The sequence below is a fragment of the Corylus avellana genome, chromosome ca6 (assembly GCF_901000735.1).
Source record: "Corylus avellana chromosome ca6, CavTom2PMs-1.0".
Classification (NCBI taxonomy): Eukaryota; Viridiplantae; Streptophyta; class Magnoliopsida; order Fagales; family Betulaceae; genus Corylus; species Corylus avellana.
Window position 1 is genome coordinate 7,030,544 of NC_081546.1, and position 27,300 is coordinate 7,057,843.

Consider the following 27,300-nt stretch of genomic DNA (forward strand, 5'->3'; position numbering starts at 1 on the left):
TTAAAAAAATTCACTTAGTACTTCCGTCAAAATATTTAACGGATCTCCACATCAGAACTCGTAAAATGGTGACACGTGTCCCTAATACCACATATTGAAGCCAAATCAGCCGGCCATATGACGTGGCATGGTACCTATGCTTTCGGTGGCCAGACCACACCCAAGGGCCAACCCATTATTATTATTCTTTTTTAGTTTGGCTGGTTTGGGGGTGACTTCGGCCACCCCCAAGCCCAACGGGACCACCCCCAAGAGCCAAACGAAAATAATAATAATTCGTTTGGCCCTTGGGGGTGGCCGGACCACTCACAAGGGCCATAGGATGGTCCGACCACCCCTAGCTAGCCATTGAGGGGCTCTCAAGCCACCCTCATCTAAAATGGGGTGGTCAGCTACCCCTTATTTTTTTTATTATTTATTTTTTTAATCTTAAATGATATTTTATTATTATTTTTTGTTAGTGGGATAGATGTCTTATTTGTAGTTCTAAAATTTTTAAGAAGAAATCCTAGCCATGAACTGGATATTCTTTGGTCCATTTTGGACCAGAGTGAATTATATTCCAATGTCAACCGTCTTGAGTCTTTAAACAGAGTGGCCTGCCTGCACCCTCCAAGGCTCAAAGGAATGATCTGATTACATATTTATTTACTCTTTTTGTTATTTCTTTTTTACTTTGAGGCTGAGAAGTGATTCAATCTCATCCCCTTCGTTTCAATGAATGGTCTCCATCTTGAAGTTACAAAGTCCCTGCAATGAACATTGTCTTTTGCAGGTCAATGGAATTGTATGGAACCTCCATCGGGCTTGGGCAGATATCCTTCATTTTCTGTCTCTGTGAAATGACCTTACCTAAAAGCAACACTCGTACTTACAAAAAACAAAAAGCAAAAAAAACAAAAGCAAGACTCTCATTTCCTTCGCGTTCAGTAAATATTGTCTTTTGCTTTGCTTGTATCCTTTTACTTTCAGTTAAAGACTTAAAGTGCTACTGGTCTTTGTTTTATTTTCAGTTAAATTATGTTATATTGATAATTGTTTCTTACATGTTTGATCTTATAATAAGTATTTTTATTATTGTAATATTTTGATTTTTAATAAATATTAAAAGAAAATGCAAATATCATCTTTGAACTTCATCATTTACAGGACAGATAACTATTTTTTATCATTTTTAATTTGGACCTTGACAAAGATAGATATCTGCTTTTATGATCATCAACAACTACTTTTGGACTCGTTCAGGTCGTCATAACATGTTTTAAATCAAGTAAGAATATAAGATATTATATATTAAGAAGGAACTCAGATAATATAATAAAATGGGATGGCTTAGCAGCATCAACAATATATGTATAAGACAGCAAAGAAAATTCCAGTTTAAGACCACTAAAGTCACCTTTCTAACCCTAAAGTCATCATCTTTTACAACAAAACCTCATTTTTTTAACCTTCTATCAATACACACAGGAAAATAATCACATCACAGCATTGAATTAACATGAAGCACAGGCATCTGATTTCACAAATTTAGAAATCCGGGAAAATAAAGATTTAAAAAGCCGGCAAGACACCAACCTAAAGCTGTTGTTCTATGGTAATATGTACAACAGTTCTTTTCTTTTTTGTACAAAATTTGTTGCCAGAACATCTCTTGACCTAGCCATCTTATTTGTTGGTGCTCGTTTCGACATCTTCCAGAACATGGTAAGTTGAGAGGAAAAATGCACTCTGATGCTTCTGCAAGAACCTGCATCACAAGATGTATAATCTCTCAGCATGTGTATAATACTTTGAGAATTTTTCAATAAAACTACAAGTAAGAGGCAGGTTGGTTATCCATAGACAAAGACCTACTACAAGTATGAATGAAGTGACAAACTTCGCTCTGAATTGCAACACTTTTACTGGACGTAAATGACAGTTATTGCATACTATCAGCAGGCGTAATCGGTTTTTATTTTTTTATTTTTTATTTTTCTTTTTGAATGGCATCCATCATAAATCATCCTGTGCAAATATAAATAATTTGCATTTTTATTTTCCCAATCATAATTTTCTCCATATCGATAAAATGTTATACTTGAGAAAGTCGACCAATTTTTGATGCAGCTCCATCAATGTCTCCTCTTCAATGTTGGCATGGTACAAAAACTCAGGCAACTTAACTGCAAATACCAGAAGAATTACATTAGAAGCATGAAGAAACGATGGCTACCACTTCTATAACATAAAACGATTACATAAGGCGAAAGATGCTATTTTAAGCACTCGTAGGAATTTTCAGAATTAGAATGAATAGCCCATGTCCAGCAATACTAAATTGATTAGGTTGCAAATCCAACAAACACAGACACAGCCATATTGCAATGCAATGGTATAACATTCAAAATGTCTTTGAATTATCTTACCAATATAAAATGTAAACAGAAATACTATAGGCTAATTAATCATCAGCAATATTTCTTTATACATTTTTAACCCATTTCTGTGAAAGAAAGAAAAAAAGCACATCAAATTGTAATAGCATAGACTGACTGATATGAAAAACGGTCATTTCACAATCACGACTAAATCATGGTTTCCCTGCTAAATTTATTCATACAGAGCCCCAAATATTTAATTTAGCTTTTAAAAGATACTAACTTAGATAATATATATGAAGCAGAAAAGGGTAAGGTGACCCAAAAACATATCCTGGTAAGTAATCTTCCAGCTAGTGTTTGATAGAGACATGGCAGGAAGAATTACTCATTTTGCCAGCCCACAGACATTCACATGCTCAATAGTTATGAAAATTGCCACATTTTACAGGGTTATCATATGGTTAGTGTAAAAAATCAGCATTAGTAATTTATGGCAAATAAACAAGAAACATTCTACAAATCAAAACTTCATAAAAGATAGGCAAAGTTTGTGGATAAATTAAAGATAGGGGAAACTACACTTATCCCTATGAACTATAACCTCAATTAGAATATCCCCCTAAACTAATAAAAGTTGAAATGTTCCCCCCCAAACTATTTGCCCCTTTCAATTAACCCCTCACTGTTAAAATTTTCTGTTAACTTGGACCACAAATGCATGAAATGTCCATTTTATCCCAGGTGAGACGTGTAACTATACCAAAATGCCCTTAAATTAAAAATATATATATTCTCAGGTCCCATCTGGCTGCGGTCTGGGTGTCTCCTCCCTTGGAGGCTAGCCGTGGGTCTCCTCCATGGAGATCCAAAGACCCATGGCTTGGTCTCCATCTAGATGATCCACAACCAGTCATGGGTCTTTTGGCGACAAGTTTTATTTTTTTCATTTATTTTCTAAGGAAATCTAAAGCAAGGTTATAATCATCATTTTGACCCTTTTCCGTTGGATTTAAACAAAAATCCTAACGGTGGGGATTAATTGAAAGGGGTAAATAGTTTAGGGGGTCAATTGCAACTTTTTTTAGTTTGGGGGTACATTGTGATTTAGGTGATGGTCATGGGGGTAAATGTAGTTTCTCCTAAAAGATATAACAAAATCATGCTTAATGGGATTTAAAACACAGAGCTCATAACAAATTTTCCAAAGCAAACAATTGAATGTCTAGCATAAAAGGACAACCATACCAAAGAGGCGCAACAGATGTTCAGCACCATATACAGTAGAAGGAGAGACATCATCAGAAATTGCTTCATCATACTGTTGACGCTCACTTTTATACAAAAGAATCACTGGCAATGCTTTGTCGAAGTAACAACGTAACCCTTTCAGAATTTCTCCAAGTGAATCAGCTATCCTATATCGATGGAATTACGTTACGACAAAAAAACAATGATGATAGACAAAAGTATAAAAAAATTTACACCAACAATAGGAAATTACCAAGACAAATGCATCAATTAAAAGAACATGATACTAAGAACTTTGCTCACGACAAAAATTACATATACAAAGTGGAATCTTTAAATATAGAAGTTGCAAGGTGCATCCATAGTAAAGTTTAACACTTAAGAGCATCCAGACCAAAGCACTATTTTCACATTTCTCTCACTTACAGAACTAGATACAATAATATACAATATGGATGTACAACCTCTCTTTAAAACACTTCAATGTGTATATATAAGGATATTCAGATGCCAAGCACCAACTTGGTTTATCCTTCCTTCACGACAATTGTACAACTAACAACCTTATCAATCAATGATATAAATCTATTGAAACCCTAAGTTTAATCAAAGACACTTCAAGAAATCAGAATCAGTGGAAATGTTTGAAATATTCAATAACTTGATTTATAATAATGAAGTTAACTTTATATTTATTACTTTGTTTCTCGTACAGTTGTTAAATCCGCACAATTTCCCCTTCATGTATGCTTACCTGATGCTGCTACTATGGTAGCAGCATAAATTTTTCTTGTAGTCATAATAATTGCTTAATCAAAAACTTACAATTGAACTTATTCTTTCAATTGGTGTTTTTTGCTTATCTTGTCTGTATCTTTGAAAACCAAAGTTGAAATTCAGGGAAGTGCTTTATATATCATCTTACATTGTACACTTCTTCAATTATCATAAATTTATTTTTTTTCTAAACAAGCCTTCGTCTTGATTTTATAGTAAGTCTTTTTTTCTTTTATGGGTAAACAATCAAGGTACAAAGTGAAGAAGCACCAGTTAAGCGAGCTAGAGACAAAAGTGTGTTAAAACTTGTGTTGTTTATCATGCACACCAAAAATTGTTTTGTTTCTGGATCTTTCTTTGTTCTTCTAAGGGACGATAAAGACATTGTGTTACCATTAGTCAGAAACAGATGTTTGTGCAAACCAATAATTTTTAATTTTATTGTTTTCCTTACTTCAACAGTTAGATGCTCAGCGATTTAAGGTTTTTGCAATTTGACAAGAGCCAATAGAAATATTTTTGGGCAAAAGCTATGTTGATTATATTTTCTCCACCAAGTTGCTTTAGTGGAAAAAATCAGCAGGAATCTGGAATTTACATGCACAAAGCTGAAACAGTTGCTTAAAATTCTCTATCGTGGCTAAACAATCTTGCAACACAAATATAATCTCCCCTGGGCTCTCTAGTGTTCAAAAGCTACTATAATTTAAATAAGACTCTTCAATAGGAAGTACTAAGTAAAGAAACAGAAAACGCACTTTGCTTACTTCTGAGAATGACTAAGAGCCCATTTGAATTGTATTGGGAAATCGAGCTTTTAAAGCTAGAAAAAAAAAATAGAAAAAGCTTCATTTTTAAGTTTTTCCTAAAAGTACGTTTTGGCTTTTTAGAGCAAAAAAAATCAAAGAATTACTTTTTGACTTTTTTTACAAAACAGACTAGCTTTTTGTTTGGCACTACTTTAAATGTACTAAAAGTACTTTTTAAGCTCCTTAATGCAATTCCAAACAAGCTCTAAGTTGTTCAGCCATTTTGTGGAAAAACCAGAAAAATTAAAGTAATTCTAGGATACCATATCACCTGTAAAGAGATCTACACCAGGTAGCAATTTCTTTCTGGTCAGACCAGCAAAAGATAATTCTCTGTAAATTCAGGGTCCACTAAGCAAGAACAACTTTAAAACTAGCAAGCCATAAAAGGAAAAGACTGAGGTGGCAAAAAAACATGGCATGCACTTACAAGCCATCCTTCTTCAACCTGTAATCAAGATACTTCCTCAAAATGTCATCAACATTTGGGGTACGTGGAAGTTTTACAAGCTGCAGGAGAGGACATGAATCAAAAACTTTTACACGTGATTAATACATCAGGAAAATCAAAACCTAACTATGTGACCAATAACTAGCAGCCACATAATGAGTTCTACTTTTCCTGCGATAAGGCCATTCCCATCTGAACCCACTCCCTTCTTTTATTAATAACCACAGCCAAACTTGAATGTAATTCTATCCAGGTTCAACATACCATGATCCTTTTTTATTTCTGGTCAATGTACCATGGTATCCAAATCTATTTTCTGCAAGTCTGTCAGATATACTTACTATGCACTTTATCATCCCCATGACAGCACATGATTATGGTGCCTTCAGACACTATGGTATAGGATTTGGCTCCTTCCAATTTCATGGTAGTTTTTGTCACATCTCAGCTAATATGCCATATGCAACTCATTATATTGCAAATTACTAACAAAGCCTAATTAGTTAATCATCATTGTAATATGTAGAATAATCATGTGCAGTAATTAAGAATAAAGTTTGGTTGATAATGCAAAATATGTATAGAACCATGACAATAAAATGTTCCACCATATATTCCCTAACAAAATTAAGAATGAACAGTTGATCATGCAGAGTATGGCTGGAACAAAGTGTAATACCTCGAATAAATAAAAGATAGAAGAAAATAGAAATAAAAGACAAGAAAAATAAAATAGGTTGAAATTTTTAAAAATAGATTTGAAAAATAAAAATCTCATTCAAACGAGCCTACCACGTCAGCATGGCCAAGTTTCAAATTTGCCATGCCACGTCAACAAACTGGGTTTCGTGCCACGTCAAGCCAGTTGCCACGCCAAATACTATGTATGCATGCCACATCAGCAAGTTGCGTTTGATGCCATGCGTCACACTTTGGAGAATTTCTTAATGACCAAGAAATAATCTCGTTTGAACAAGATTGTTGTAGTTTGCATGTAAACTTTAGAGAGAAAGTGGAGACTCGTTACTCCTCATGTAGCCTCACATACTTTATTATATAGGTTGAAAAATATTACAATGACTAAAATACTCGTTTACTCTAAATTTAGGTTGTAATAGTATCTTTGTACATATAGTTTTAATAAGTATAAAACAATAGAATGTAAGTATGAACAGAGTTGTACAACTATGTAAATAAATGTACGGCTTTCAGTTAGTATTCTAGTATTGTTCTTACAGTTATAGTTCAATTAAATGCTTATGCTATTCTTAAAGTCAAGTAGTAGCACCTTATGGATTATACAATGTGGAAAAAAACTGATGAAAATGTTGGGCGTTACATAAAGGCAACCAAAATCAGCCATGTGACTCATTTATATCATGGTTAAGGTTCTGATAATTATCTCACAACATTAGGTCGTTGATTATTGTTAAAATATTAATTAAATTATTAAATTTATCATTTTTTTTGCTTAAGTTTTTTGGATAAATAGTAATTTAAGGTGGCATTGGAATAGAGGTTTTGAATTTAAACCTTGACTCCACATTTTATCTCAATTTCAGTTAAATATTCCAAGCGTTTGGCCTCACTTATTAAGTAGGAGTTTGAGTCCACACTGATAGAATGTTAAAGTATTAATAAAATGATTAAATTAACCATGTTCTATTAGCTAATTTTTTGGCATAAGTTATAATTTAACGATTATCAATAAAAAATAAAAAGTAAGAAATCTCAGGTGTACCATAAAAATTATATGATATAGTTACCTTGCCTAAATGAGTAATAAATTCACAATCATCAACCAATTGCTTCTTCAGTGGTGGTGGAAGTTGGATGCTCACAAGCTTGTCCAAGGGTATCATGTCCTTCTCCTAACAGTAGGTAAACAATTAGCTCAGTAAAGATATCAAACAAACAATGGAAAACCTGAAAATAAATAAATAATCTTCATTGAAGTAATAAACAATTTGTCATTGATTTGAATGAAATATCAAACTGATGCATCTAAATTACTTAGGATTATGCAAAAAGAATAAAATCATGTGTGGTGAGCTGGAAGTGCTTCAGGCGATACCTTAATGGAGTCATTCTTTCGCTTCTTGGCTCTTCCCACTGCATAGCATTTTCCAGAATAGATCAGAAAAAGGACGAAAACAACATCCCATTTAAAAATATATATAAAAAAATACCACATATTTGCAGATTGCAGCCAACCAGTTTTTTTTTTTTCTTTTTAAATGAATAAGACTAGATGCAACTGCTGAATAATGAGAAGAATGTTGGATTAGAATCAATGTAGACACATAAATTGTAAAATATATTAAAATATAAAATAATGTAAAATATAGGAAAGCAAAAGCAAGAGAAAGAGAACACAGAATTTTGGGGTAGTTCACCTTAGAGGCCTATGTCCACCACCACCAAATGTCCTATAGGGCTACATCTTAATCTTATTGACTTGATTGATAATATGGTGGAAATGCATATATATATATATACACACATTGAAGATGTATAATATAATGAATGTAAATCCCTTGATAATAATTAGTAGATTACCTGATCAAGTTTTGATATCATCTGATAAGGAAATGATTTAATTTAAGTATAGAAAGAAATCCTATGGATTCTATTAGAAGAGTTATTAGGGTTTGTGAGCATTTTGGTCATTGTCATATTTCTCAAAACTTATTTAATAAAATATGTGAGGTAGGCTATGTAATAGAAACAAGCCTCCACTTTTTCTCTAAACCTTTCATGCAAATTACAACAAATTCTAACATCTCCCTCAAACTCAGCAAGGAAATAATTTGCCTTAGGCAGATTTTTTTAATCCCCCCTTGAAGTTAAAGTGGAAGCTTGAGATTGGAAGGAAAAATAATTAGCAATTTTTTTATGGATCGAGTCAACTCCTACCGAGTTGGCACAATGAGTTGCCTTTCGTCCTTTTTTTTTTTTCTTTTTTATTTCTTTTTAAAACTGAGACAAAAGAAATCAATGAGCGTGAGAGCGCATTAGAGGTGGGGGTGGAGTGTGAAGCGCGTGGAAGGCGGAGATGAATCAGTGCGCGTGAGGGAGCGTGGCAGGATGGAATGACTTCATTCTACTAGCACAATGCAAATAAAAACGAGTAGACTCTTTGGGTGTTAATAGTTTTTATAGTACTCAAAGACACCTAAACAAAGAAGAAAACGTGCGCCGATGAGAGAAAGCTTACAACTAAGCAATTGAAAGCCACACAAAAATAGCTCTGATACATGTAAGAAATATTAAAATATAATATAATGTATAATATAATGTAAAATATAGGAATGTGGAAGCAAGAGAAAGAGAACACATAATTTTGGTGTGATTCAGTCTTAGAGGCCTACGTCTACCATTAGGAAGTGTCCTATGGGGCTACATATTGATCTTATTGACTTATTTGATAATACAGTGAAAATGCCTATTTACAGGCCATATAGATGTACAATATAAGGAATATAAATCCCATGATAATGATCAGACTTTGATATCCTCTTCCGAGGAAATGATACAATTTAAGTATAAAAAGAAATCCTATGGATTCTAAGATAAAGGACAGAATGCTTAAGTTAAATTTTGATTGTATTGTTCAGTTTGATAAGAAGAATGTTGGGTCAGAATCAATGTCGACACATAAAGGGCAAAATGCTTAAATTTTGATTGTATAGTGCTAACTGATAAGAAGAATGTTGAGTGAGAATCAATGGAGACACTCGCATCCTAGAAGACTTTAAAATCAAAATTTATATCCCCCCGTGCGGGGCAGGAAGTAAAACACTTAAGGCTCATCCACCTTGATGTTCAACACCAATCAATGAAACACATGCCCAGAGTTCCAATGTTTATAGGTTAGCACTGCTTTTATTCGATCGTCAGAGAAAGACAGAAAGCACAAGTTTTATCACTATATCAAAAGAGAAAAGATGAGGAAAAAGACCAAGAAAGAAACAATATACAGTTCTAGCACCACATCCAAATAGAAAGTAAGAGGAAAAAGAAACAAGAAAGAAATAATGAAAAAACTTAAGAACATATCTGATGCTTGGCAAATCAAAAATATCAATATTTGAGTTAATAGTAACTAAATTAGCAAGAAGATCTAACCATTGGAACTTTTTGGTTTAATCAGTGAAGCATGTGGTAGCTTTGTATTCTTCTCTAAGAGCTGCTTCTTGTTGAGGGTCTTTTGTTTCTGCACATTCTCCTCCGTGAACTTCATCAATCGATCCATGCCTACCCATTCATCCCAACTGTTGAAGAAAACAAAGCCTAATGAAATTAAGGGTACGCTTGTTAATGGCTTTGAAAAGTTTTTTTTTTTTATGTATTTTAATTTGAAAAAGTTTTTGTGTTATATAAGGTTGAGAAGTGTTCTTGTTGAGGTCCACATTAGAGAAAATATTTCTGAGTCCACATAAGAAAATTGTTTGGTAATGTTTTGCAAAATATTTTGTGTTTGCAAATAAACAAATACTAAACATGCTTAATTTGAGAAAATACAAACAAGTGTGGAGCTGACCTTTTTCTTATAAAATTATTTAAAAAATATATATATATGAGTGTGCCGCCACCCCCCAGCAGAGGAGAGGGGTGGCTGTGTGACAGAGGTGGCCACGCAGCCAACCCTCTCCTCCGTTGGGGGTGGCAGTGCAACAATCTCTCTCTCTCTTTTTTTAATCCTTTTATAAATAATAAGTCACCCTACATCTGAAAAATTAAGCATTGATTTTTCCAAAATATTCTTATAAGAATGTGTGAAAAGTTTTATTTTTTTAAAAAAATTTATAAAAAGTTTGTTGTGTTTTTTTTCTTCTGAAAAGTGTTTTGAGTATTGTGTTTTCAAAACTGCTTTGTGTTGTGTTCTGAAAAATGAATTGTTTGTTAAATGTTTTCAGAAGAGAGAAATTTGAAACCATTACCAAACATAGCCTAAGATTTCCTTGGAGTTCATAAGCACAAGAGTAAGTGAAGAAAAATTAGGAGAAGCTTAAGTATATTAAATAGAAAACATATAAACAAAACTTGCTAAAGAAACCAACAACAACAAATCCATAATTGCGCATCAATACAGGTGTTCAAAACAATTGCACCAACATGCAAAATGCATCAATGCTGGAGTTAAAAAACAATTGAACAAAAGATGCAAAATGCAAATTGTTGGAACCATTATCTGTAATTAAAAATAAGAAAAATTATGATATGAATAGGAAATAAAAAGAAAAGGAACAAACGCTATAGTATTGAGCTTGAAGAAAAAAAAAATCAGAAAAAAACTATGATATGAATAGAAAATAAAAAGAAAAGGAACAAGCGCTATAGTAATGAGCTTGAAGAAAAAAAAAAATCGGATCCAAAAAAAAGGCAAAATGAGAGATGCTGGAACCATCATCTGTAAAGTGAAACATAATATGCTTAAAAAAAAAAAAAAAAAAAAAAAAAAAACTCCATTTTCAACTACCAACCGCCTGCCACATAGAAAAATTAAATCAGAATTCAGAATTTTGCAGATGCCAGGTACATTCACGGGAAAGCATACTCACTTTTTGCTCCAGCCCTGCAGAATACAAGTGTGTATCTGATCAAGATACTGTAACAGGATGCCATTTGATGATGCAATCAAAGATGCAGAGACAACAGAGACAGTACTATGGCTCAACACATTCTTGAAGAAATTTTTTAATATGAAATAGCAAAAATAGTTAATACTTACAGGATAATGAACAAAAAAGCTCCACTCCTTTGCCCGGTATTCAATTTTTCTCACCTTGCAAATAAAACATATAGCATATTAGACTAACCAAATAAGAGAGCATTAACACTTAAACACAAAAGGTTAACAAAATCTGAAGATGCGGCAGTAAAAGCACTTAAGGTTACTTTCCAAATCATACGTGTTTTTAACATGGTGTATAAGTCCATTACCTGCCCCACAAAAAAAAAAAAGAAAAAAAGGTGTATATGTATATTAAAGAAAGGGTCACAAAATTGCACATTCAAGCTTATCCAACATGCTTAAGGTAATGGGTTTTAACAGTTGAGGAGAATTACTTCAATGCATATGTATAGCCTTTCAACTAACTTAAAAATGAGATATACATTGCCCCAAAGATATGGAAAAATGAACCAACCATCATATATGCTTGATGAGTAATGGTGCAAGGATAATAGTATGAATCATTAGCCAATACTATCCAGTTAGTCAAAGGAATCAGGACACAGATAGTTTGCCATACGGTCCAGTTTGTCTTCTTTTCAACAGTGGGGCAAATAAAAAAACTGTGCAGTATATATAGCTGGTTCAAGACTGATGCAAGCAACAAAAAGTCAATTTTCTTTAATTTATTTTTATTTAATTGAGAGCCAAATGTATTTCTGTATTTTTTTAAAAACTTTCAGGAGATGAGTTGTACTTCTAATCCTTTAGCTCTTATTTTGGGTTTAATATGTTTGGGAGTTTTATTTGTGAGTTAACTCATTATTTAGGTAAATGCTGAAAAAGGCCAAGTCCAATTAGGATTAAGCATTAGATGCCTCTCTCTCTCTCTCTCTCTCTCTCTCTCTCTATATATATATATATATATATATAGATAGATAGATAGATAGATATAAGGGTTTTTCATATTATGGTTGAATGAAAAAGACAGATAAGAAATTTCCAGCAATAATTGTTCTTCAAGGTGCGATACAAACCTTCTCCAAAGTATCAGCCAAGGAAACTGTAAGTATGATACTTAGGAAAACAAGGTACAACCAGCGGCAAAGATAGCAGGGCTGGGGGTGCCTTGTGATATTGAGAGGGTGTTAGCAAAGATCCACTCAAAGAGGGCTTTCAGAAAACAAAATAAGCCTTGAGCTTAAAGCTTATTTTGAGCTTAAAGCTCCAAATAAGCTTTAAGCTCAAAGCTGAAGCAGGCGTGGTAACAAATGGACAGCACCAGACAAGGGGAGAGAATTCCGGAACGTGCAAGAAAGAAAGAAAATTAAGCTGACATCTTGCTCCTTCGGCGTGCAAGAGAGAAAATGAGGAAAATTATTTGAAGAGATCCGGCAAAGCGTAGGAAGAATTAAATGCAAAAGCTGCTTAAGCCAAAAAGAAAGAAGAGAAATAAAAAAGCAAGCTACTACATCAAGAATTTTTCTTTTTAAAGGGAGCTAGAGCCTGAAACAAAAGACAGACTGGGGAGGAGGAGAGCTGGAACAGAGTCTGAAGCTGGGTTCTTTCCTGATCTACCAGAAGCACATTTTCATTTTCTTAGTGTCTATCTTTTATTTTATTTTGTTTTGTTTAATGTTTAGCTCTTTAATGATGGAATTTATTTCCATGATTATGAGTGGCTAATCTTTTAGCTAGGGCTATGTGTGAAGCCTAGTATTTTTATTATATGTTCTTGAGACTATGTTTAATGTTTTTCATGGAATAATGATTGAATGTTGGAAATGATTTTAATTTGAGAAATATTTCATGTTGATTAGTTTTTGGTTCATTATTATTTTTGTTTATATCAAATGCTTACATTGTTTGATTTGTTATGATTCAAACTTATAGTGCATGCTTAATCTCTCTTAACATGTAAATGAAATCAAATTTTTAATCAAACCCATGCTCAATTGACTTTATTTTTAATCAAACCCATGTTGTTAAATCTTCCAATTAGGAGAGTTGATTCTCCACCTAGTTGAGTTAAAAATGTCTCAAGAATACGTAATAGAATGCTAGGTGGATCCTTGAAGCCCTAGTGCTTTCCATAAATTTTTCCTTAGCTCTATTTTACTTAATTTAGTTTTGTTAATTTAATCACTCCATTGCTCCACCTCTTAGTGGAAAACAAACAATCAACTCATTTTATTTTTCTACATGATAATAGAAATTTTACTCGAGTATCTATCATTCCCTGTGGATCGACCTCAATCTTATCGAGAATTTATTACTTGCGATAGCCTGCACTTGGGTTTGCAATCTTTTTGACGCAGCATGAACCATGAGTTTCTAATTCTATTAATATCCACAATATACTTTCAAAGTGTCTATATTAAGCAACGAAAACTTGAGTAAGCTGCACTTGAGACTGGAAACTAAAACCACTTGACCTGAATACTAAAAGCTGAAAAGCAGTTTTAGTACCCCAAAAAAATCCTAACAAAACCTTCACATCTTTTTTCTTTTTAATATAAAGACGCCAATTTATTCGGTTCCAAATAGGTTCAAAGTACAGGTCATAGGGATTTCTGCTTTCTTTGTTAACAGTGACCCACCAAAGGTTTAAAGTGCACCAATTTTGAAACCAATCAATTAATGTTCATACAATTTTTTTTTTTTTTTATGAATGAGATATTTCCTCAAAGAAAAACACACATTTACAGACTCTCCAACTAATCAGCCGAACCACCTGATGCCACATAGTAGCAGCATACACTCTTATATTACATTGTCTCCCCCACCCCACCCCTTATACACGACTCCTACTATGACAATATATTTTCACTTATACCCCAATTACAACAAATTTCTAAAGTCTGTTGTTTTCTTAAATCTTCCCCTTCCCAAGATCCTTGCTTTTGCTTCCCATATAATTGTTTGCGGTATCTTTTCCTCTATTCTTGGCCGGCTCCCATGCTTGATTTCATTTCCACTTCTCTATATATTGTACACTACTGAACTATAAACCAATTTGCAGACATTCTCTTTTAAACTCTTCTCTTTGATTCTTTCAACTCTCGGCTCGGAACTTCCTCCAATTCTGTTGGTAGATCAGCTAAGTCACATCTCCTCATAGCTTCTCTCCATATTTTCTTACTGTATCCACACTGAAAAAACAAATGGCCCCATCCTTCTTATTTTTGTCCAGGAGCATTGAGCAATCTACAGCACCTAACTTTGTTGAAATCGAGGAACTCCCAAATATCTAACTGGTAGCTTCCCTTCTTTCATCTGTAGACAATCAGCTAACTGCTCCTTCATCAGCTGAGATACACCTGAACAATAAAATGTACTCTTCTCTGGATTTGCTTTTAAACCTGACATATACAGAAACTCATGGAGCGCCTTTTTAATGGTATTAACTGACTTCAAATTTATCGCTCAGATCAACAGCAGATCATCAACAAAGCATAAGTGAGTGAGCTTGATCTTCGAGCAACGAGGATGGAAAGTGAATGCTTTTACATTCCCACTATATTCATCCATCAATCTTGACATAATTTCCATAGCAATTACAAACAAATATGGTGACATAGGATCCCCTTGCCTTAATCCCTTTTTTCCTTCAAAATAGCCAACCATTGTACCATTCAAAGCCACAGAAAACCGAGGAGATGTAATACATTCTCTAACCCACTTTATATACTTAGAGGGAGCTCCAAAACATGCTAAACATTGCAGAATAATTTCCAATTCACTAAATCATATGCCTTCATCATATCAACTTTTATAGTGCACCTCGGTTGCCCCCCCTTTTTATGATAACCTCTCACTACTTCTTGAGCCAGCAGAACATTTTCTGAAATGCTTCTCTTTTGTACAAATGCTGTTTGATTTGAGCTCAAATCAAAATGCATTCTGGCTTTGATACAAACTCGTTTTCTTTTTTCAAACTTTCAGATTTACCAGAAGACGAGATTACTTCCCTTTGAGCTTATTCCAAACGCATTCTGGCTTGCATCACCTTCTGTTTAATCCCTCCATATAGCTCCACATTCTTTTGTTAAATATCCTTTTCAACAATGGCATACAACATTTTTTTTTTTTGATAAGTAACAATGGCATACAACTTAAACATAGGAACCCTTTCCATCCTTAAATTCCATCCCTCAGCAACCTAATCCAGAAAGCCAAAGAACTTGAAAGGTTTTGGACCAAAACCCTGCAATTTACCTACTGAAATAACAGCAGGTGAGTGATGTGAGATTCCTCCTTCCAAAAATTCAACTTCAGTTTTCCCATACCTCTCCAACCATACCTCATTTGACATAACTTTATCTAATTTCCTTGCTACAAATTCCTCGCCTTCTCTTTTATTATTCCACATAAAAAAGCATCCACTAAATGCCAGATCAATTACTTCAACCTTGTTAGCACAATCACTAAACGCCAACTCATAGTTATTCAATTTCTCTCTACCCCATTTTTCTCTCATATTCTTTACAACATTAAAATCCCCAGGCCAATAGCCACAGATCTCCATTCATCTTAGTTTTCACAGAAAACAGATGATTCCACAAAGGCCTCCTTCCCACTCTTGTATTTGCACCATACACAAAAGCTTGTACCGCATCTCCTCTTTCTCAGCACTGATTACCTGGTCATTTTTACTGATTAGATTAACTTTTAACTCTTCTAAATTCCATCATACCCATATTCTTCCCAGCTGATGATTTTCATAGTTATGCAAAAATCTCCAACCCGGGACTCTATTTTCCTTTATCTTCACAGCTTTATCAACTTTCACTCTTATTTTAATGATGCAGATTAAAGAAACTTTTAGTCTTCTTACAAAACTTCTTACCTTCCTCTGCTTTAAGAGATCAATAAGACCTCTTGTGTTCAATACTACTATTTCCATTGTGTTGGTGAATATTCTCCTCTCCTTCCCCTATCTTATTCTTCCCCTTATCTCTACTTATTGACATCCTTATGTTTTCTTCAGTTAAAGCTTCCTCTATAATCTTCTGTATATTCCTTCCCTGCTCCTTAACTAGCAATATTTCCCCTTCTTCCATTCCTTCTTCATCTTTAAATGTTAATCTCAACAAATGAATTAGACCAAGCTTTCTCTCCCTTTCTTTTATTATCGTTCTATTTTCTCTAGTTGGCCTCTTTATGATTCTATCAAAACCATGTTACTTCTAACCCTCATCGTACTCTCCCTCTGCATTACTTCCATTTCCCTCTTTAGCCCATTCGGATTCCCATTATTCTTTGGTATCCATACCTTCCTCTCTCCCTTCAGACATGAATAGACTGCATGCCCAAAAGTTTGACATTTATTACATTTCAACGGTATCCAAGGATATTCAACTCCCACAGTAATCATTCTCCCATCATTTCCTTGTATTTCAATCTCCTTTGGAAATTCTGATTCTGTATTTACTTCTACTAATATCCTCGCAAACCTCAAACCTCATCTATTCCTCAGTAATAGAATCTGCATATAGTGGTTTTCCAATTCCACTCGCCACATGGCTCAAACAAATTTGATTCCAATATCCCATTGGCAAATGAATTAGTTTTATCCAAATTGGTACTGAAGGCAATGAGAGCTTTAGTAATTGCATACCTGGTTGCCATTTTCTTAGGATTAATGGCTTATTTGCAATATGACAAATCTTTGCTTCCAACACTGCATCTCTAGTCTTCTGACCATTGAATATGAAAATGTACGTACCATTCTCATACCCTTCCTCACTGACTCAACATATTATCCACTTCTTAACAAGAAAAAAAGGTAATGGCTTATCTAGAAATTGTCCAACTAGGCTCGATAACCACTTTACAATACCCTCTTTCGCTGCTAACATAGGTGGTTTTACATCTATTTTCCCATTGATCTGCGCTCGCTGTTTCAAAGAACCAATTTTCCCATGGGTTTTTCAGTTTTGAATGGTCCCCCCATCATAATTCTCTCCTTTTTGATACACTGCTCTTGTTTGCATCCTTTTTCTTTCATTCCTTTCCAACTCTTCAGTTATTATCTCCATCTCTATTTCCTTTTCTGTCTCCATATTAGTTTTGTCTATTTCGTGATCATATATATTAGTTTTGTCTATTTCGTGATCATATTAGTTTTGTCTATTTCGTGATCATATATAATAGTAGTTCTTGCAATATGAACAAAAAATTGATCATGGTTTTTGAAGAAAATAAAACTTAATCCGAGCCAATCAAGAGTAGGTGAAGCTTTTGCTTTCAATTTATGTTTTATTTTTAGACGAATACTTCGTTTTTTTTTTAAAAAAAACAAAACAAAACAAAATAAAGCAAAAATCGATCATAATCTATGTTTTCCATTTCGTACTTTTTCAAATTTCCAAAAACCATCTTCAAGCAAAGAGAGTACCTTGGCTTCGTAAACGCAAAGGTTATGGAAAGCCAGGACCTTCTCTCCTTCCGAGAAGGGGCAAGAATCGGTGTTAGGAGGGTAATCGCGGTCGCCGGCGTCGTCAATGTCCATGTCAGAATCGGTCTTGGTGATGGCGCCATCGGATTCAGTGGCGGAGGAGTCGGTAACCCCAGTCTTGGAGCTTCCCATTTAGGTTGCTGATACAACAGCAATACGAGCCTGAGCGATTCTCGTGGAAAGTTTGTCTGCGAGGAGTGGAGGACTTGTGGGTTCTCTATGGGTTTACAGTTTACTATTGAAAACGGTGAAGTGAAAATGTATAGGCGTTGAGTATACGCGCCGCCTTTGTTCGAATATTTCAGTTTCCAGATTAGTGCATCATCAGCGTCGTTTTGTTTAACTCGGTAACGGTTAGCCAGCCGAAGAAATCAGTCAACTGTTGAAGATTCAAGTTTACAAATAACTTAATTACAAAATCTTTGTAAATTACTTTACCAAACAAACAACGTTTTTTATTCTTATTACAGCAGTTTTAAAATTCAGACCAATTTTTCATGGCTTAAGGTCCAGAGAGCAACTTTTATACCTTTGTGCCCACCAATCAGGATGTAAAACCTAAGCCCATTATGAGCAAAAAAATAAATTACAAAACTAATTAAGTTTTAAAAAAAATAGAAGCGGCCACCCCCAGCCACCTCAGGCGTGGCTCAGGTGTGGTCCGCAGGGCAGCTTACTGCCACCCCTAGCCCATGGGGGGGTTGGCCAAGCACCACCCCCAGCCAACCCAAATGTGGCCACGAGTGGCCATGAGCCAACTCCCTTTGCAGTGGGTTTTTGCCGTCCTCTAAATCTGTTTTTTTTTTAAAAAAAAATAAATAATTAAATTTGATATAATGAAATGGTTGTATTTAATTTTTTTAAAGTGTTCCATGCTTAGTATCATTTTCTTGATTGGTGGGTACAAAAGAGTGGATTTGTGCCACAACCTGACAACCTTATTGAAGTTATTCTCTAAGAGTAACAATCTTTGTGTGTAATTTATCAAAATTATACTTATTAAAATTACAATCTCAAACATACTGTTAAAAGTCTAGGCTTAAAGTACTTTTTTTTTTTTTTAAGGAATATACAGATATTCATTTATTCAAAAAGATTCAAAGAAGATCACACAAGAAGAAGAAATTGTTCCCTTCTTACAATGTCACCAATACTTGGAGGGGTATCCCCTAACCAAGTAGAGAACATGACATGGCTGGTAGCCAATTTTACAAGCAATTGCACAACATTATTGACATCCTTCAAAACATGTAAAAATCTAGCATTCTCTGCACCACGTAAGTCTAAATGTATACCTTCTAAGTTGCATGGCATCACCTTCTCTCTCGGCTTAAAAAAAAATAATGGCATAAAGTAGCCTTGTACATTTCTATTCGCAACCGGCCCAATCCCAATGTACTGGCGCGCCAGATATAGATTAGGCCCAACCAAACTCCATGTAACATAAAAGGAACAAATAAATAAATCTTCTATTCTCTTCTTCCAAACAGTCCCCCCCCCCCCCCCCCCCCCCCCGCTAAAAAAAAAAAAAAAAAAAAAAACACAATCAGTTTTTCTTCCAAACTCAAACTTTCGCGACAAGGTTGAGGAGGATATTGAAATCCAGACGATTTCTTGTTATATTTGCTTGCATCACAATTCTCATGTCACAATCTTCTTAATTGAACTTCCCTTGATTGCTAATGTATTAATTTAACAGATTACATTTTTCTTATTTATTTTTGCATCATACATTACACAATCATGCTCTATTACACTATAAATATGTAATAGAGCACCGTGGATCTAAAGCCACTACGACCAAAGCAAGCTAAATCATGGTGTTTTTCCCTTTCTCCAGTGCCTCAAGAGAGACAACCCCAAAAAGATACAGATGATTTCAAGCCCTCCCACTACATATGCAATCCAGAGCAACAATTTCAGTGTCCGATTTCCTCTGCTTTTTCCGTACGTTCTGTCCAGTTGCACTGTACCTTCACTCGAGCAATCCAAGCGGAAGTCCTCTGCAGAATTGTTGGTGTAGGAGAGGAGATTGCTTTCCGGCACTCTCAAATACAGGTCTCCCTCGAACTCCGGCGAACGATATCCATTCAGCAATACCGTCTTGGGGTAACATTTCGAAAAACCTTTACCCTCGTCAAATTTGAATTGAAAAGCTTTGCAGTCGCACAATTGCAAGCACAAATTCTTGCATTCACCGAATGTGTAATTTGGGAAATACCCAAAATCATAACCATAGAATTCAACAGAGGATAGCAGTAGAAAGCCAGAGTCTTTTTTGTTGCAAGAGAGATCAAATTCCGGTTCACACCCATAAGACCAATCTGTAAGATTTTTCATCTTGTATCCTGGAAGGCAGGAGCATTTCCTTCCACCATCACCAGCACCATAGCTGCACATACTGTTAGCCCCACAAATGCCATGAATCCTGCAAGGTTTCTGAATGGCTTGCCATGAAACAACCCACGTCTCCTCCTCCTCTTCCCAGCTGTAGAGTCGAATATTTCCATCGTGTTCAAGTTTCAATCTTCTATGAAGCACAACCCCATAGTCTGCTGACATGAAAGTGTAATTATCAGACGAAATAAACATCCCCAATGAATCAATCGCTGCGATTTTGCTGCTGTTGTACGTGGACCTTCCGGCATCCCAGCTCACAAGCCATGGATCAGGCCAATAAGTACTGGAAATCTCAAGACCGTCGTAGAGAAGGCGGAGAAGGTTGTCGTAGTCGAAAAGAAGCTTGTAGAAACCAGAGGAATAGTTGCTCTGGCTTCTGGAGGAGACAAGCTTTGTGTTTCTGGTGAGTTGCTGTTGGGGAAGAAGGGTATCTGTGGGGAAATCAAAGCTTTCCCACAAAATATCACCTTCCGAAGTACGTAGAACAAGATTACCGGTGTTATAGAGATATAATTGTGCTGAAGAGCTTGAAAGAGTGTTTGAGGCCCAGACGGTGAACTTACCGGCGTCGGTTAGGATAAGATTACCATTTTTAAGGAGGGAGAGCTTTGAGCGCCTTCCGTTTACCGGTTGGTCACGGTTGGCCATCCAAACTATGGTGGGGTGAGGACTCTGGGAATATGGCTGGGTAAACCATATGGCAAAGCAGAAGGAGTTGTCGCCGACGGGGTAAAAGCCTGCAGAGAAGACCCCATTTGGTGAAGTTAAAACATCTTCTGGTTTCTCTGTGGAGAGAGATGAACCTTTACTCAGAGTATCAGATGTTGATGATATCAATGGAACAAATAATCCCAAAGAGAAGAGGCTGACCAAGATTAGAGCAGCCATGAATGAACTTCACGATAGCTCAAAAGAAATGAGTGAACCTTGAAGCAAGACTCTCATTTACTTGTGATTTCCAAGTCAACGCTAAGGAGATGCAACAAGCCAGTGGAGGCAATAATGCCATTCGAAAAGAACATTCAACCATTACTTACAACTTTCCTTTGTGCTTTTCTTTTTTTGTTTTTACTCGAGTGCAATCCATTAACTGTCAATGAAAGTGATGCAAAAATTGACAGATACCAAGACAAATTATTCAATTGGGTGCTGATAGAATTGTTGTGGAGCGAAATTTCATCACAATTGGTTGATGGAAAGACCTCTTGAAATGTTCAACTAAAGAAAAACACTTATCTTTATTGTGTTATCTGGTCAATAATGGGGTTGAAGTATAAGCACCCACTGAGTTTTTTCCGTTCATGTTATCCAATAGTAGTGGTTTAGTTCATTTTTCAGTCGTGGTGGAAGTTTTGTTCATCAATAATAGGCCAACACCAACGCCTAGCTATCGACATCATTGATTTTTTTTATTTGGGAAAAGAACACTTTACTCCTTAAAGTTTAGGACGATTTTCAATTCAACTTTTAATGTTTTAATTTGGAAAAATGCACCCTCCAAAATTCTAAATTTTTGTAATTTGATCAATTGTATCCCAAACTTTCCATATTGCCCATAATTTTTTTTTTTTTAAAAAAAAAAAATTGGGGCCATCTGGCCATTTTTGCACCCTCAATTTTGTTTATATATATATATATATAAAATAAAAATAAAAATTAGGGGCAATATGAGAATTTTGGAATAACATTGGTCGAATTGCAAAAATTTGAAAGTTTGGGGGATGCATTGCCAAAATTAAAACTTTGAAGGTCGAATTGAAAAACACCCCAAACTTTGAGGAGTAAAGTATGTTCGCATAAAGAGAGATAAAAGGAAGAGAATGATTTAAACTAATGACTTATGCTTCATAAAATGTAATCTTTAACTAATTAAACTATCCCTTAGAGACCATTGAATTTTTTTTATCATATTTGCAAATATTTAAAATTTCTCCAAACTTTATTAAGAGATTGAGACTTCACTTATTTGAGGTGCGGTGATGTGAAATACCAGAAGTTCAAGTAGACCCAGCAAGGCCTACTAGCCCTCCGGCCCAAGGCCCCCTACCCCTCAGCATTTTATTTTTCTAACCCACTTGGTAAAATTCAAAAGCCGATATCCCGAAGGATAAGAACAATGATCCAAAAAGAAAAGTTCACTAAAAACAATCAGATATCAAACAATTTCATTGTTGCATGATAAAAGAAACAGAAAGAATCAACATGAATGGTGCTGGTGGCTTGTAGTTGTAGCCACTCAGTGCCCCACACCAGGACCTAGTCCAGAGTTCTTGACCACTCCTAGATTCCGAGCATTCGTGATCCCATGACCCTCTCCCCCTGGGCTTGGTCCCCCAGTTTTGATCCCTTTTACATCCAAACGACCGTCAAAGAAAATCTCAACCCCTTCGATTATGGAACTGCGAGGCTTGTTATCAGCATCCGGAGGACGAGCTGCCGGCATGAAAAGCTCAGAACTTAGTAAGAGAACAACGAAGAAGCCGAGAGGCTTGAGGATTCTGGCCATTTCAATGGTTAATGCTTTGGATTTTGGGCTATATCATTTGTGTAATTGCCGCAGGTTGCCGTCCTATGTATACATATAGTAGTGCATGCAATGAAGTTGCATTGCGCATTCAAACACGTGGATGAGTTGAAGGAATTTAGACTTTTCTTTTTCTTTTCTAATCAAGTAAGGAAATGGTACAAACAGATCAAAACACCGAGGGTGGGCTTCCAGCATTAGCCCTAAAACAAAAAAAAAAACAGTGCAAAAATATATACAAAACATTGAAAATGAGATAAACAAGTGTTTCAGTCTTTTCAAGAGTACCGCATAAAGTGGTTTCAGAAGCCAAAAAGAAACAGAGACAAACTCATATAAGCTAAAGCAGAAAAGACACTGTTATAATCTGAATCAGAGAAAAACACCACCACTTTCTCCGGACTTTGAAAGAGGGTGATTCTAGTTCAATTTCTTCTTTTTGTTTTTTTCTGCGCCTCCTAGTCCCTGCATATATATAATATTGACTCTAAAAGCACGGGAGACCAAAATCCATTCACACTTTCAAAATCACAATCTTGCAATGGCATGAAGCTACAAAACATCATCACATGCATCTTGGATGATTATTCAAATATTGAGTCACGAGGATTACCTTTATGCCTATGTGATTTGAACACAATTAGTCTTCTAATGGTTGTAGCAGACCAAAAGGAATGATGCTACCTTAGTACACTCCTATTTTGTCATGTCAGCTCAAAAAATTTGTCAGCCACCTCCTACCACCACACTGAGGCGAGCGTGACCATCCAATCTGATGAGAGAAATGCTTTATTTATTAATTTTTTTTTTTTTTAAAGTTGATTTTCAACTGATATATCACAATCTCATGAAATAATAACACATCATTTGAGAAATTAACTTTTAGAGATAAAATTTGGTAAATATAGCATTTTTCGAGAATGAATGGAAAGATCTGCTGGTTATCCTGTTTCCAAGCCCAAAAGGTCAGAAGATTTGCATAATATGGAGGTTGTTAAAGTAATTTTATACCTAAATACTTTTGGTTTATTTATTTAAACCGAGAAATTAATTTCAAATGTTAGCTCCTGTTGCACATGTAGTTTTCAAAGCTGTCTGTGTTGAATAAACGAGGCATTAAATTTAAATGCGCAGAAGGTCTTGAGCATGAAGTACCGGCATCTCGATTAATCTGCCACGTTATACCCTTTTGTCCTTACATGGAATTCCCATTTGAATAAATGAATGAAGTCTTTACACGGAGGCCACGGCCCTGACCAAAAGGCAAAAGGGTAGAGAAAAATTATAAGAGAATAAACGAAAAAAAAAAGAAAAAAAAAAAAGATATTTTCATATTAATTTCTACAAAAGGATGAGAAGTACTACTGGACACCCTAACCCAAGCTTCTGGCATTACTCATTTAGAATCTATGATCTAGGAAAAGGACAAGTTTTGTGTTTTGTATTTTTCTTTTTTGGCAGTTTCTATGATCTACCTAATACTATCTTGTACTATGACTCTTTGATTTTAGAAGAAAAAACAAAAAAACCTTGGGAGCAAAAAATTCAGTCCAATTGTGATTGTGATTATCTCTTTTAGACTTCGTTTGATAACTTTAAAAGTGCATTTAACATTTTAAAAATTTATTTAAAGAAAAAAAAAATATCGAAATAAAATAAATTGAAAGTACTTTTAACTTTTAAGAGTCCAAATATAATAATAATAAATGTTTTTTTTACTTAAAAACTCGATTAATCAAACGCAATTTCAAACATGTTCGTAATTAACATTACTCCAAGTTGAGCTGTGGATTGAGATCACTTGAAATTCTTTGTCCAAAATTCTAAGAAATTTGAGTAAAAGATGAGAGTGTGCAGAGCCCAAGTTCTCCTGTCAAGTGAGCTTCACACCCTGGGCTGCCCGGGGCACCCGAACCCCGCACTCCTTTGTCTCTCATTCGGGCAGGTGTTGGTTCCTGCTGTGAATGTAGATTTCAACCCTATAAATTAAGCTCAACCAAAGAAGTATCCTTTATACAAGCACATAGGCCCATAAAAAGAGGCACTCATGGTCAAGTAGGTAATCTGCCACATTCTGGAATCACAGCAGAGCGCATGGTCGACCCTAACTGAAATACTATTATCAAATACATTCAACAGAGATACAAGCAATGAGAGACAAAAATCAAAACCCACAGAGTCCAGAGATATAAACTATAAAACACCGCAAGCAACCAAAAGGGTAAAGGGTAAAGCCATGGCTGCTCCTCTCAAAGGATAGGGACGAACTATAAGACAACTTTGTCCTCCTGAGGATTTTGGCTTTTTTTAACAGATCTAATCTCATACGGACTCATCTATGTGTCTCTAGCAAACTAGGCTATAGGACGATCCAGACAGGTTGTCGCCAGTTCCAGACATTTACTGCACCATTTGGCTGTGTCTCTTTGTGCGTATTTGGGTAAATGCATCTTCCAAACCCTCCTATCCACCTCTATCTATGTACTTCGGGTAAAAACACTTGAGTAAGTTCTGGTCAGGTTCATCCCCATTTTTCCTCGCATCCAAACACGAATTTATCGGAAACCCAATTGAGCTAAGGAATGAAAATCAAAGGATACGCCTAATTATTACATTATTATGAATTTATGCACAAATTTCACAATTCCATTTCAATTTATACAACAATCACAAAAGTCAACAGGGAAACGCTGAAGCATAGTAACCATACAAATCTAGATCTCAACACCCAAATCAAATCCAAACCAGAAAAGGAAACCCAATGCTACATTTAGCGAAGCCAAGAAGATAAAAAAGTGCAATTAGAAATATTTATGGAGAATTAAGAGTCATCTGCCTCTGTTATTGAAATTCATCTTCTCGTAGTAGCGAATCGAGAGAAGCGAAAGCGAGAGATGAACCTCGTCTTTTCCCCACCGAGTCGGCGGCTTCGACCCGATCATCGGCGCGAAGGGAGACCAAGACGACGACGACGACGAAGCCGATGAAGAAGCAGACGAGCCCGATGATTGTGGCTTAGAGAGATGGCAGAGGAATTGGGAGTGGAGACGACGGAACCCCCCCAGAGCGAGAACCACAGATCGGAGCTGCTGCTTGGGGCAGCCGATGTTGGCCCAGTGCCTGGTGCAGATCAGCTCCCAGAGCCGCTCGTCCTGCGCCGTCCTGTGCCACAGCTTGCTCACGCAGCCCGCCGACGCCAGCGTCCTCGCGTCCACATGCTTCAACACCTCGTACAGCAGATTCTCATCCAGATTCACAAACCCACTTCCTCTTCCCCCTTCTTCTCCCTCCTCTTCTTCTTCTTCTTCTTCTCCTCCTCCTCCTCCTCCCTCTTCTTCTCCTTCAACTCTGATCTTCTTCATCTTCTTGTCCTCCCCTTTCTCCCTAGCCTCACCGTCAGCCATTGCACGCTTCATCCCTATAAATCCGTGCGCCTGTCTGGGGTTTGTTTGTGAGTTGGGAGTGAAGATTGAGAGAAGATGCTAATGGTAATGGGTAATGGTAATGGGTAATGGTAAGATTAGTCAATTGGTAAAGTAAACGAATGATTTGTGAGTGGGTTGGAGCATGTGATGTGTAGGGGAGAAGGGGGAAATAACGAGGGGAAGAGGTAGAGGGGGGTGGGAGGATGGTTATAGGGGGGTGGGGGGGAGAGTAGGCAACCTGCCAGCACTTTGGGGGTTTTCGAAGACGACAAGATGAGAAATGAATGCGGTTCGGTTCTTTCTCGAATTGACGATTTTGTCCCGGCGTGCGCTGTGCCTGTCCTACTGTTAACAAACAAAGCACATTAGCTTTTAGCCTTTTATGCTGTTTTTCTTTTGTTTTCTACCGCTTGTCTTGGGGATTCCGCCTCCGTTGGTTTATGGAAGCAAGGACTCCTTTGGAATTTTGATGCACAAAACGTGGGTTACACAACTAATCAAAAATCACTCTTAAATCCTCAACTCTCAGGTTTGACTTTCTTCTTTTTTAGAATTTTTTTTTTTAAAAAAAAAAAAACCTCAAAACTTCTTCACAATTTTTGTTACATCAAAACATTTTTCAACATCACCACTAATGTTTCTTCATATTTTGAAAGTTAATAGTAACTCCTTACTCGTTATTCCCTACTCCCTTTTTTTTTCTAGTAGTAGGGTGTTTTTTCGGTAATCTTTTCTGGACTCCGTTTTTGACCGTTTTGTTTTAGATTTAGTTTGTACATCTAGATCTTAGATCTAGTTTTTTAAACTTAAATATACTCATCTTCACTAGCCAATTCGTATCTTCTCGGGGATGTCCACGATACTGTGTTCCACCGTTGCTCTTGTATTGGGGATTTTGTTTTTTAAGTTTTTTGTTTTAATTTTTCGTTATTTTTGTCCTAGTCTTTGAGTCGAGGACGTGAGTTGTTTTCTTGACCTTTTAGGCCGAGGAGGAGTAGATCGGTGTGGGGGATATCTCTCACTGTCGGAAAATAAAGTTTAAAAATTTGGGCTACCAATATTGTAGAACTAGTTTGCTCAGAACTAGTAGCGGAGTCAGAAATTTACTATTCTAAATGCCAAATTAAAAATATGAAAAACACAATTTAAAATAATAATAATAA

General features: G+C 35.8%; 3 protein-coding genes across 3 annotated transcripts; all 3 read right to left on the bottom strand.

Annotated features, from left to right (window-relative positions):
- Positions 1–1,308: 1,308 nt before the first annotated feature.
- Positions 1,309–18,090, bottom strand: LOC132183641 (protein MRG1-like). Its single transcript, XM_059597002.1, has 10 exons — positions 17,729–18,090; positions 11,386–11,439; positions 11,216–11,229; positions 9,780–9,925; positions 7,726–7,763; positions 7,418–7,522; positions 5,631–5,710; positions 3,612–3,781; positions 2,084–2,168; positions 1,309–1,750 (listed from the first exon to the last, which is right to left on the bottom strand). Exons 1-10 carry the CDS (start codon positions 17,918–17,920, stop codon positions 1,669–1,671), a joined length of 966 nt encoding a protein of 321 aa, XP_059452985.1. The 5' UTR covers positions 17,921–18,090; the 3' UTR covers positions 1,309–1,668.
- A 1,385-nt stretch (positions 18,091–19,475) lies between these two features.
- On the bottom strand, positions 19,476–21,211 carry LOC132183639 (putative receptor protein kinase ZmPK1). The gene has a single exon (XM_059597000.1). The coding sequence runs from the start codon at positions 21,074–21,076 to the stop codon at positions 19,604–19,606; it is 1,473 nt and encodes a 490-aa protein (XP_059452983.1). The 5' UTR covers positions 21,077–21,211; the 3' UTR covers positions 19,476–19,603.
- A 4,084-nt stretch (positions 21,212–25,295) lies between these two features.
- Positions 25,296–26,331, bottom strand: LOC132184556 (F-box protein GID2-like). Its single transcript, XM_059598235.1, has one exon. It carries the CDS (start codon positions 26,126–26,128, stop codon positions 25,541–25,543), a length of 588 nt encoding a protein of 195 aa, XP_059454218.1. The 5' UTR covers positions 26,129–26,331; the 3' UTR covers positions 25,296–25,540.
- Between the last annotated feature and the right edge of the window lie 969 nt (positions 26,332–27,300).

Excerpts from the sequence above, each read along its gene's own strand:
- LOC132183641 (XM_059597002.1), bottom strand. The coding sequence starts at position 17,920 with ATGGGAAGCTCCAAGACTGGGGTTACCGACTCCTCCGCCACTGAATCC. Across the intron at positions 5,711-7,417 it reads TTATTACTCATTTAGGCAAG|CTTGTAAAACTTCCACGTAC; the intron begins GTAACTATATCA and ends CCTCTCCTGCAG. Across the intron at positions 3,782-5,630 it reads AGGTTGAAGAAGGATGGCTT|GATAGCTGATTCACTTGGAG; the intron begins GTAAGTGCATGC and ends CCATCGATATAG.
- LOC132183639 (XM_059597000.1), bottom strand. The coding sequence starts at position 21,076 with ATGGCTGCTCTAATCTTGGTCAGCCTCTTCTCTTTGGGATTATTTGTT.
- LOC132184556 (XM_059598235.1), bottom strand. The coding sequence starts at position 26,128 with ATGAAGCGTGCAATGGCTGACGGTGAGGCTAGGGAGAAAGGGGAGGAC.